This window comes from Olea europaea, chromosome 12 (genome assembly GCF_002742605.1).
Source record: "Olea europaea var. sylvestris chromosome 12, O_europaea_v1, whole genome shotgun sequence".
NCBI classification, from domain to species: domain Eukaryota; kingdom Viridiplantae; phylum Streptophyta; class Magnoliopsida; order Lamiales; family Oleaceae; genus Olea; species Olea europaea.
The window spans coordinates 11,172,177-11,184,990 of NC_036248.1; the positions used below are offsets into that span (position 1 = coordinate 11,172,177).

At 34.4% G+C, this 12,814-nt stretch overlaps 1 protein-coding gene across 1 annotated transcript; it reads left to right on the plus strand.

The window, feature by feature from the left end:
- The first annotated feature begins 9,108 nt into the window (after positions 1-9,108).
- Positions 9,109-10,902, plus strand: LOC111405616 (UDP-glycosyltransferase 88B1-like). Its single transcript, XM_023034576.1, has one exon. The coding sequence runs from the start codon at positions 9,331-9,333 to the stop codon at positions 10,750-10,752; it is 1,422 nt and encodes a 473-aa protein (XP_022890344.1). The 5' UTR covers positions 9,109-9,330; the 3' UTR covers positions 10,753-10,902.
- The last annotated feature ends 1,912 nt before the right edge of the window (positions 10,903-12,814 follow it).

Consider the following 12,814-nt stretch of genomic DNA (forward strand, 5'->3'; position numbering starts at 1 on the left):
ATTAAAATCTAAATCCGATACCTTACAACCTTTAAGGAGTAGAATACATCGATTGAAAATCAAACTAGTAAGAAGATTAAGAGCCTGTTTGGGAGCGATTTTGAGAATTGATTTTTTGACCGTTAGGAGAAAAGTGGGGTTCACCTGTGAGAGAAGAAGTCAAATACGACGGCTGGAATTGTGAAATAACGGTCAAAAAATCAATTTTTGGGGGAAAAAAATCACTCCCAAACAGGCTCTAAGATTTTAAGGACTGTCAATAGACTTGAGTTTTGCAATATAGGATTTGATCAATACTGCTGTAAACATGGAAATCTGAGGCATAGAACTGTGACCTAACTCCCCAACAAAATGGAATTACTAAAAGAGTAAACAGAACATTCTTGAAGGGATAAGATGCATGTAGATTAGTTCAGGCTTGTCAAAAATATTCTGGAAAAAGGCAAAAAAATTGCTTGCCACCTAATAAATAGATGTTCCTCTAGCTCCCTAAAAAACAAAGTTCTCGAGCATGTCTGGTCAGGATCAATGCTTGACTATTCGTACCTTAGAACTTTTAGATGTGTAGCTTAACCACATCATAGTGACTCCAACTTGTATCCTAGACCCTAAAGTGTGTCTTCTTAAGATATGGTGAGGGGGTTAAATGACATAGACCGTGGTTAGGGGATAAATGTTATAATAAGTAGGTTAGTGATCTTTAATTAAGATGATTTCCCATTCCTTGGTGACAAAATTGGAAGAAAAATAGTTTATATGATTTCATTATTACTGAAATTAACCTTGATAAGCAAGTTATTGATGATCGGACTTAGTTTAAGGTGAAACAACTTCAAACAAAGCCACGGATAATTGCAGATAATGAAATTTTGAATGATTATCAAGGCTTGAATCCTGTACATGAGCTGCATTATCAGCTAGCTAGGAGTAGATAAATGAGACAAATAAGATCTCTTTCCAGATTTCAGTATGCAGATTATGCATTTGCGCAGTTTGAAACTGATCATTCTGAAACAGAACCACCCTCTTATAAAGAAGATATATCTTGTAAGAAATCTGCTAAGTATCCTGCAGCAGCAATGGAAGATTAATGTATTCCCTACATAAGAATAATACCTAGAATTTAGTAGAAAAACCTATATATTGCAAACTTGTTGATTGTAAATAGGTTTACAAAATTAATGAGGATGAGCCGAAATCAAATGACAAGAGATATAAGGCAAAACTTGTAGTGAAAAGTTTTACACAAAAAGAAGGAATAGACTACATTGAATTTCTTCACCTGTTGTTATATATACTTCTATTAGAGTATTGCTTGCCATTGTAACTCAATTTGATTTAAAACTAGAACAATTTGATGTGAAGAATTTCTTCAAATATGGTTCCCCAGATGAAATCATATATATGACTCAGCCAAAAGAATTTGAAATGAAAAAGGAAAAAGAACTTAGTGTGTCTCTTGAAAAATCCTTGTATGGCTTAAAACAGGCTCGAAGGCAATGGTATAAAATATTCGATTATTTTGTACAGAGCATAAAATTCAAGAAATCTGAATATGATCCTTGTTTTATTTCAAAAGAGATCAAGAATTTGAATTCTTCTATCTCCTCTTATATGTTGATAACATGTTACTAATTGGTCAAAATTCTGTTACTCTCAGCTCTATAAAAGAAAAGTTGAAATTTAAGTTTGAAATGAAGGATTTAAGACCTACTAGAAAGATTTTAGGCATGAAAATAAATATGAACAGAATTAAAGAAAAATTATTTTTAACACAAAAAACTAATATTGAAAATGGGGTTAAAAATTTCTCCCTTTATGATACTAAGCTTGTTAGTTTACCTTTGTTTAGTTGTGTGAAATTATCTGTTGATCAATCACCTAAAATTGAAGATGAATTTAAAAGAATAATGGATTTGCCATATGCTACGCTGTTGGATCTATCATGTATGAAATGGTATGTTCTAGACTAGATATAGCTTATGTTGTAAGTGTGTTAAGCAAATTCATGAATAACCCGGGTGAGCTTCATTGGAAAGCTATGAAAAATTTGATTAAATACTTGAAAGGCACATGTCAATTAAGACTTATGTTTAAAATTGATAAAGATGGCTTTAAATTGATTGGCCATGTTGACTTTGATTTTGCTGGAAACTTAGTTAATAGGAAGTTTATAACTGCAGATTTTTATGTGATAGATAATACATGCATTATCTGAAAATCTCAACTTTGGAAATTGGTTGTTTCATCATCAAATGAAGCTGAATATATTGTTGCTACTAAGGCAGCAAACGAATGCTTATGGTTGAAAGGCTTATTAAATGAATTAGGACCCATGGAAAATCAGGTAAATGCTATGTTCTAGATAATCAAAGTGTCATTTTCTTGAGTAAAAATTCAGTTTTTAACGATAGGTTCAAAAATATAGATGTTAAATTTCATTTTATTAGAGATATAATTAAAAGAGGTGTCATTAAGCTGACCAAACTTTCGACTAAGATAAATCTTGCTGATGTAGGTACAGAGGTAATATCACTTAGTTAGTTCATTGATTCTCTGAGACAATTGAAACTTGAAATTTGCTAATTTTTCTTTTCTTTGTGAACAAGTAGTAAGAGCACGTGAAGTTGTGTTGATTAAGTTGGAATCCATTATAGTACAGTCACAAATTGTAACAAAGGTGAAGATCGTAAAAATTGGGTTGCTAAATTTTGTAAAGTCCAAATATGCGGGCTGTATGCTATCGGTTCTACTATAACTATGGCCCAAATTGATGATTCAATAAGCTGAAGAATCCAGAATTATGGTAAAAATGTTTTTGAAGAATCTAGAATTATGATAAAAATGTTTTTGTTAAACTCGCCTTTTAATTGAAAATGCACTTTTGTTGGATTACTGACATGGCTGGTCTTGCACTGTTGGATGATATAATTAGCTCTGTCTCATATAAAGTCGAGGCTTGTGACTTTAGGGTTTCATTCTGAAAAACTCGAAAAGCTTATTTTGTTTCGTCTTCTCCATGTAGTTCTTATTGGTTATTCTCTTTGGAAATACTTAGTGTTTTTAGTTCTTGAAAGGGAGTAAACATCAATATTTCTCTTGTGAGAGTTGTTATTGATGTTTTGAGAGGATTTTGCATAAACAAATGAAGAAATAAAGTGTTTACAAATTTGGTTGAAAAAAAGTGTTGACACGATTCAGACATTGATTTCCAATGATTTTAAATCTGTGTTTGATTGGTGCAGATGTTACTTTGCCAACAAACTTTATAAATCAACTTTTTACGTATAGCATAACTCAATAAAGACTCGCCCCGTCCCTGATGCTACCACATGTCCTTTTAGATATCTTTGGGTCATTTTCTTTTTCAGCTTTTCATCTACATTTGTCCTTTCAGACATAAACACGTATAGTGGAAGTTGGTGACTTTCTTTCTTCTAGTGCATGTTCGATTTACAATGTCAAACTATGAAATCCCATCCTTGAAAGCCCGAACAAGCCCACATTTGATAGCAAACAACATAAGAACATTAGACAACACGTGTTACAGAGGCAAGCAATTTCTAGTAACGGAAACAGCTGACTCAGTACATGTTGTAATGCCAATTTTATTTCTCCATTTCAATAAGGTAATATTAGCACACAGATATAATGTCTTCGTGCAACTTTCCAATTTGACAAAAGAGGAGTGTCGGAATGCTCCCACGTACCCAAACCAGGTCCATATCTATCGCCCTGATGTTTTGAGAGGATTTTGCATTTAAAAAAAAAAAAAAAGGGTTTCGTGATGAGCTGACCCTTAAACAAGTAAATATTACGGTTCATACTTGCTTGTATAATACAAAAAATTAGCTTCCTGATTTTGTTTTGGTTCAGGGTCGCCATAATTAAACTTAAAGTAGATTTAAAACACCCAATGAAATCTCGGGCATGTCATCATCCGTAAAGCTAGAGCTTTACTCGTGTATTGCTAGCATTTCTTTTACTGTAATAGACAAATAAAAGTTTTAAAATTTCAAAATTAGTATTTTGATGAAAAATGTGTGGTTACAAAATAAGAAAAATTTTGAATTTGCGTGTAATATTATTTTATTGAAGAATGTGATTGAAAATAAAAAAAAGAAAATTATATTTTGAACATAATGGAGACCAAACAAAGCTAAAACCTTTTTAATTTTTCAGTTTTCTTTTTTAGTTCAATTACACTTTATCCATCAATCCTACCGTTCCAAAATACATACTTCAATAAAAAAAAATGAGATTCAAACAAGTTTTCTGTTTTAATACATAATTAAAAGTAATAATTTTATAGTGTAACTTATTTCAATTAAATTAATTTTTATCATTATGGGTAGGGGTGTCAACGAGTCGAGCTGAAACTTTGGCTAGGGTTTTTTTTATCCGAGTAAAAGCTCGACCAAAAAATTAAGGCTCGATCGGCTCGATTTTCTGGATTTTTTTTCTCCTCTTAGCTACCTCAATTGGCAACATATTTTTTTTACTGGCCGGCTCAACTCGAGCTGACTCCCCGAATTGGGGCTCGACCTGAGCTTTGGCTTCCTGCCTTCGAGTCTCGAGCCGGGTCTGCTCGAGCTTTTTCTGGTCAAGCCACGAACAGTCAAAGCCAGCGAGCCCTATTTCCATTCCTAATTATGAGGGTTGATTTTAGACTATAAAAGTAGGTGATATTTAATTAGAAAACATAATCTTAACACACAACTTGGAAGATGAATTTTCACGTGATATATCATTTTTAAAGATTGAACCACAATCTTGAGAGTCCCCACCACCTCGCCCCTAGAGCTTTGTGAGGGAGGTAAATCGCTAGATGTGCTCCAACAGGTCAAGGAACAAGAGCTGCCTGTATACTGCGCCTACAAGGAGTCCAATTCCATGTTTCAAGAATCGAACCCCCACATTGCGCTTGCTAGCAAGGCGTGGGATAACCTCACTCCTGTCTTTTGAATCACTAGGCTTTTTTTTTTTTATATCCAGGTATCCCGATATATCATTTTTATCTCTATGTGATGGTGCCCATGAGGAAAAACTAATGACGAGCTATGTGATTTTTATTTTGGAGTTTTATAGTGTTGAAAGTATCCAAATGTAAGAGAGGTAATACGATTTTATGACAACGTCCGTTTCATGATTTTTTAAAACTTGCTCTTTAACTCTCTTCTTATATTTATGTTATTATAAAATTTTATTTTTTTATATTCTTAAATTTGTTATGTTAATATACACATAAATCACTTATTTCCCTCCAACAACTTTCGGATAATTTTCGAGTCTTTTTTTTTTTTTTACCCAAGTGTCCGCCTTACAGCGACTAATCCTGTGGCCTACGATCCAGCCTCTCTTCACGCAGATCAGGTAAACCGCGGATTGTGCTCCAAATTGGCTAGGATCTAAGAGCCCTCCCAACTGAACTGTCAAAGTGCCTAGCGAGTCAAACCCATGTATACGTCTTGTCTTCCAGGAGAACTCCTATCTTCCAGGAAATATCTTGACTTCCAGGAGAAAGCCTGCCTTCCAAGAGCCCTATGAATCGAACTCGCGACCTCTGAATTGCCCGCCTTAAAGAACTCCGTCCTTTGCCAATTGGAATGTGCCCCGGGGCGGATAATTTTTGAGTCTTGCTCATATCGGTGGTCAACCAAGAACTGACACTTATCAACTTTTGTTGGTGTGAGGAATATTGTACGTAATCACATAAATAATACACATTTTAGAGGATTTACAACTTTTATCAACTTTTCAATCATACATTTCATCAATTTTTTTACTAAAAATTTGATTTTAGATAAACCAAAACATGGCTCAGTTCAATAAATTTCCTTTTTCAAAACGTTTGATTCCATGTTATGATATACATTCTGACAGGTAACTCAACCCATCTACGCAAATTTAGACACTTGAAAAGGTTTATCCTATCTTAGCGTGCCCTAATGGACCAAGCCAATCATTTTTGAACGGCTTTTGACTTTTATTTTGGATAAGAGCTGTCAAAAAAAATAAAATAAAATAATAATAATAATAATAATAATAATAATAATAATAATAATAATAATAATAAAATGTAGGAAAAATCATTTGATAGTAGAAATCAAATTGAATTAAAATATTTTGTAAATACAAATCATGTAATAAAAAACTCTCTCTTTTAATAATAATAATAATAATAATAATAATAATAATAATAATAATAATAATAATAATAAAATGTAATGGAAAAATCATTTGATAGTAGAAATCAAATTGAATTAAAATATTTTGTAAATACAAATCATGTAATAAAAAACTCTCTTTTTATAGATATCTATGCACTAACTTGAGGGGAGTGTCAACATGAGATGTATAGATGGTGCATCCCTAGAATTACTCTTGATTGTAGTTAGTTAGGATAGTTTACTCAATTCATGTAATTAATAAATGAATATCTTTGTCTTTTAGGTAGTTTCATTTTTGGTTTTATACGTGTATCTGCCTTTATATAGTTTCCCATTGAAGGAGAAGAATAAGAATGTCATAATATTATACGAGCACATGTTATAAATTTGTGAGCTTTTGTGCAAGTTTTTTCATTGTTACGGTTTGTAAGCAAATATTCAACGTGAAAGGAAGACCACACATTAGTGCGAACAATTCTAGAAGAAGAAAATAAATCAATAGGAGAAAAACGATAAGTATATGAATCTTATGTGGGTGAGCAAAATTTACTGAATGGTGATCAAGTGTCTGATGTGACTTGAAAATTCTGCTCATGCTTCTTCATATTCTCATCTCCTGTATGGTTTTGTGCTATTTTTATTTAATTGGAATAGGGACACGGATCGAGGGAATTACGACCGTCTAATTTGTTCTGATCAAACCATCAAGGCATTCATGGAGGGGCCAAGCAAATGTTCCTCTTATGCACAAAGGGGTTAGGGTTATCTTACTTCACATGCAACGTCTCAAATTACTGTGCATTAGGCTTAAAGGTTAGCGTCGCTGCTGATGAGAATTCTTCAAAGAACCTTGTGAATTTCCCGTGTCAGCTCACGCACATTTTCAGGACAACAAGTTCACATCAATGTCAAGTAGATCATATTAATTAAAACTTGATCAAGTGTTTAACAACATATACTGCAAATGCGTTGTGGTGTCATTAGACACAGATAGATAGCTATAAAATTTTTGTCATATTTTGTTATTGCACAATTGAAACAAATAGCTTGATACAAGATAGATCATCAAGGGTCACGATCAACAACGACAAACCACTTGAACTATTAAACTAATCATTCATAATATCGGTGAAAAGGACCTGTGCCTCTTATTATCTCGAGTTCAGCTCAAATACTCGATTTACTGAAGCTTTTCTAACACAAAATTAAATCGTCAAATACCTTGAATTCAAAATCTTTTTAAAAGCTCGTCAAATATATAAAGATAACTAGATCTACCAATCAAAAAACGTCCACATTTACAAGTATATATAACCACCAAAATTGTTTAATGACTTCAATAGTTTATCAAGACACCAACTTTAAAAGATTGAGACCAACTAATTACTCTTTTATGTAATTCAAAACTAACACCCAAATTGACTAAAAGATAGACTAACAATGTAATTTTCATTTTCTTCAAGATAATGCTACTTGTACGTCAAGTGGTGTCCACCCGATATTCACCATCTTCACATGGAGGGGGTCCACTTTGAATAAATTATATTTTATTTGAAGCGGCCCTCCTCTACGTGAGAGGGGTGGACACCACAATGTATATGCAGTATATGACCCCTTTTTATAGCTATTTATCTGTGTCTAAAAATCGTAACCACTCCTGCTCGGGCTTTTTTTGGGTCAAGCCACAGATAGTCAAAGCCACCGAGCCATATTTCCATTCCTAATTATGGGGGTTGATTTTAGACTATAAAAGTAGGTGATATTTAATTAGAAAACATAATCTTAATACACAACTTGGAAGATGAATTTTCACACGAGATATCATTTATATCTCTATGTGATGGTGCCCATGAGGAAAAACTAATGGCGAGCTATCTAATTTTTATTTTGAACTTGTATAGTGTTGAAAGTATCCAAACATAAGAGAGGTAATACGATTTTACGACAACGTCCGTTTCATTATTTTTTAAAACTTGCTCTCTAAATCTCTTCTTATATTTATGTTATTATAGAATTTTATTTTTTATATTCTTAAATTTTTTATGTTAACCTACACATAAATCACTTATTTCCCTCCAACAACTTTCGAATAATTTTTGAGTCTTGCTCATATGGGTGGTCAACCAAGAAGTGGCACTTAGGGTATCTTCAATGGTTGTACCATTGCACCATGTTGCACCATTTTTTGGTGCAAAGTTGCTCCAATGCAACATCAGATTTTGCACAATTTTGGTGCAAAATGGTGCAAAGTTTTAAATGTCTCTTTTGCCCTTATTTAACATTTTCCAAATAAATTTGTAAGATTATTTATGTCATTTGTGCTATATATTTTTTAATATAATAAATTATTGTTATTTTTATTAATATTAATATTATTTGTATTTAAAATAAATTTTAAATGTAAGATATAATAATCAATTAATTAATTAAAAGACGAAAACAATTTAAAACACAACAAACACGATTATTTATTAAAGTTAATACGAAATATATTAAACAACGACATACATACGATAATCTAATTTGATTTCATATTTTCGTTGTTGTAGTGTTTTTATTAATTGTTCTGTATTTTTTATATTTATTAATGAATCTAATCTTTTTTAACGGAATTATTTATTTAGTAATTTATCTATTTATAAAATAATTAAATAAATAATATTTCAAATAAATAAATTATAAAGAATAAAAAAAGGGAAGAAAATGGTTAAACACTGTTCATTTGGTGTAATTTTTTGTGTAATGATTAGAGATGAATTTTAGCCCCTGTTTGGCCCCCATTTTGTGTAAATGAAAATGGGTGAAATAGTGTTTTTTGAAAAATGAATGGTTGAAAAAAGAAGGAAAATTTTTCGATTTACGTATAATATTATTTTATGGAAAATTGTGTGGTTGAAGATAGAAGAGAAAAATGAAATGTAATGAAATGAAAATTATCAGGGACCAAACGTGGGCTAAGTTTGATGCAAAATTTGGTACAAAATAATGTAAAATTTGGTGCAGAGTTGGAGATAACCTGATCAACTTTTGTCGGTGTGAGGAATACTGTACGTAATCTTGTGTCTATACACACTAGTTTGTGAAATTTAACTTGGAATCCTCTTCTTCAAGTTCAAAGTTTTCTTAGAGTCTTGAGTTTTGCTATCATTCTCTTCATAGAATGGAAACTATTGTTCTATATCCCTCCCCAGGCATGGGGCATCTGATTTCGATGGTGGAGTTCGGGAAGTTCATACTCAACCACCACCCTTTCTTCACCGTTGCAATTCTCACGGTGCCTCCATCATTCAACACTGGCTCAACCGCCTCCTATATTGACCGAGTTTCCGCCACCAACCCTTCCATCACCTTCCACCATTTACCTTCTGTTTCCCTTACATTCGACTCTTTCTCCTCCATGGAAGTTGTTATTTTCGAGACCCTCCGCCTCAGCAACCCTAATGTCCAACGAGCCCTTCAAGAGATCTCTAGCACCAGCACCATCACATCCGTCATAATCGACTTCTTTTGCACCCCGGCTTTCTCCATTTTCACCGAACTCGGAATCCCAACTTATTATTTCTTCACTTCTGGTGTCTGTTGTCTTGATTCTTTCCTTTACGTTCCCACAATACATCGGAATACCACTAAAAGTTTCAAAGATATGAATTCACTTTTGGATATTCCGGGGTTACCACCCATACCATCTTCACACATGCCAGATCCAATTCTTGATCGATCCTCGGCTGAATATGCTTACTGTCTAGATTTCTTTCTCCATTTGCCCAAGTCAGCTGGAGTTATTGTAAACTCATTCGAGTCCCTTGAATCAAAATCTCTTAAAGCAATATCTGAAGGATCTTGCAATCCTGATGGTCCGACACCACCTGTTTTCTGTGTAGGACCACTATTGGCAACAGAACGAGGTAGAACTGGTAGTATGGACGAATGTTTGAAATGGCTCGATTTGCAACCAAGCCAAAGCGTCGTGTTCTTGTGTTTTGGGAGTCTTGGTTTGCTTTCAGGTAAGCAGTTGAAAGAAATTGCAATTGGGTTGGAGAGAAGCGAGCAAAGGTTCTTGTGGGTGGTGCGTTCTCCACCCTCTGAGGACAAGAGCAAGCGCTTCCTACCTCCTCCTGAACCAGATCTGGAGTCACTACTTCCTAGTGGATTCTTAGATAGGACAAAGGACCGGGGTTTCGTGGTGAAGTCGTGGGCCCCACAAGTGGAGGTGTTGAGACATAAATCTGTTGGCGGGTTCGTGACACATTGTGGATGGAACTCGGTGTTGGAAGCATTGTGCGCGGGCGTCCCCATGGTGGCGTGGCCTCTTTACGCTGAACAAAAGTTCAACAGGGTAGTGTTAGTGGACGACTTGAAGTTGGCTCTGCGAATGAACGAATCAGAAGACGGGTTTGTCACTGCTGAGGAGGTCGAGAGTCGAGTTAGAGAGTTGATGGACTCGAAGGAAGGTGAGTCGGTCAGAAAGCGCACCAAAGAAAAAGAGGCAGAGGCAAAGGCAGCTATGAGTGAAGGCGGTACATCCATTGTTGCCTTGGCCAAGTTAGTTGAGTCATGGAAATTGCCAAGATTAACGATATAAGTGATGTGAGTATCCGATCTTGCAAGATTTGTCATGCAATATATATTATTTACCATGGAATGTTTTAGCAAGATGTGTTCGTAATTCATATCCTTCACTGTAGTTGCGCATAATTATGCTTTTCAATAAAAATTTCGAAAATTTCTGAAATACGAAGTATCATATAATAATTAGGACCAGGCTACATGACCCGCGCGGGTGACCGCACACACACATACACGTAGGGTTGGTATTTTTTTATTCAGGTGGGATCCGTGCGTCATGTAAGGGTGCGGTCATCCGTACGGTGAACGGCACGGGTCGTTTAGCAAAATTCTAATAATTATGTCGGGAAAAAATTGTTCAAATGTATCTATATGCTTAACAGGTCTTTTGTGTATGCCTAATTCATTTTTATTTAAGCGAAAATCTTATACTTTTTGACGAAGGGGAGAGAATTTAGTTACTATAGATGTGGAGGTGTAACTAAGTAGATAAAATCTTTAAGTTCAAGCCTCGTATTTTCCATTTATGAAAATTGACGTGGGTCCTTAGTGCCAAAGTGAATTCGACCAAGATAAAATCTAAATAAATAAATTTATTATCTCCTCAATTTATTCTTGTAATTTTGTGTGGTCGGTACTAAAAGTGAAATGCATCATTTGCCTTATCTCAAGTTTCGACCCCATATGTCAGAGCTTAGCCACTTTAAGGACCAAGGGTGCCATTTGTTTCAGTAGTAAATAATACTCTTAACCTAAGAAGTCGGTATTTTACTTTGATTATTCATTATTGCGTACAATCAGTCTTCAGTAATAGTAAAAAATGCCTCCTTGCCCCTCATGGACTGATCGAGTTAGTGGAATGAATGAGCGTGGAGGTCTTTGATCACGAGTTCGATTTCTCCTACCAATACATTCTCGGTTAAGCCTATCGCACATGACTTACCTAGTACATTTACTTGGCTGTCATGATTTGCAGGTTATTACGCCAGCCCGAGGGTTTACCCAGTGTGCACCCGAAGGGTAGTGGCTGCGGGTTCCCCCGTCATAAAAAAATAATAATAATATTAAAAAATAATAAAATTATTATGCCTCCTTCAAACTTTAAACATCAGTCCAAGATGAGAAGCAAAATTCAGTTTTATAAAGTCCAACGTTTTAGAATTGTGTGTTTATTAGAGATTTAAACAGTTATTATTGAAGATTAGATAATATGTAATTGTAATGAAGTCGAGGACCAACTCGCTCATTTTTTAATAATAGAAAAATATCTAGCTGCAACGATGATACATTGGAACCAATACTACAACGACGATATGTTGGGAACTAGTGGATAAAAATATTTGTACAAAATTTTGTTGATAAAATGGTATACTTACTCTCACAAAAGTAATGGACCTCACGTGAATTTAAAAAATGTTGGCTTGTGATCCCCATTTCTATTGTGAGTAGTGAGTAAGGGAGTTTGTAAAAAAATAAAAATAAAATTGTACACGTAACATGATCCTGGACTAATACTGCAACTTTTCCCATTTAGTAAAGCAAATTGAGAGTAGTGTTACAGGGATATAGTAACCCTTTGGTTATCCACAAAAATGTACAAAAGAAGGAAGTTCCCGTTTCTCCGAGTCCTCCAACTCTATAAGTCGGTTCTCCAACTCAGTAGCTGTCATGAAACCGTTGGCAGACTCAGTTAAACCCAATGCCACCTTCACGTTCTTTGCTCTGCTTAGAGTGGCCAAGAGACACCCGCGCAAATAGCCTCTAGAATTGAGTTCCAACCGTAATGCGTCACAAATCCGCCACTCGCTGAGCCCATGAATTTACCACCAGCCCCTCTATCTTTACTTTCCAAGAAACCTATTGAAGACAAAATCTAAATAAATAAACGTTAAATACGATAGTTAACTTTGTAGTGTAACGGATAATCAAGTCTTGTTGTTCTCATTTCCTGAAAATCGACCCACCAATTTATTATAAATTATTCAAATATTTGTCTTTGACAGGAAAAATTTAATTCAACCACTGTAGGGAGGTGAATATAACATTACAAGTAATTAAACTTTTAAACGAAAGAAAAC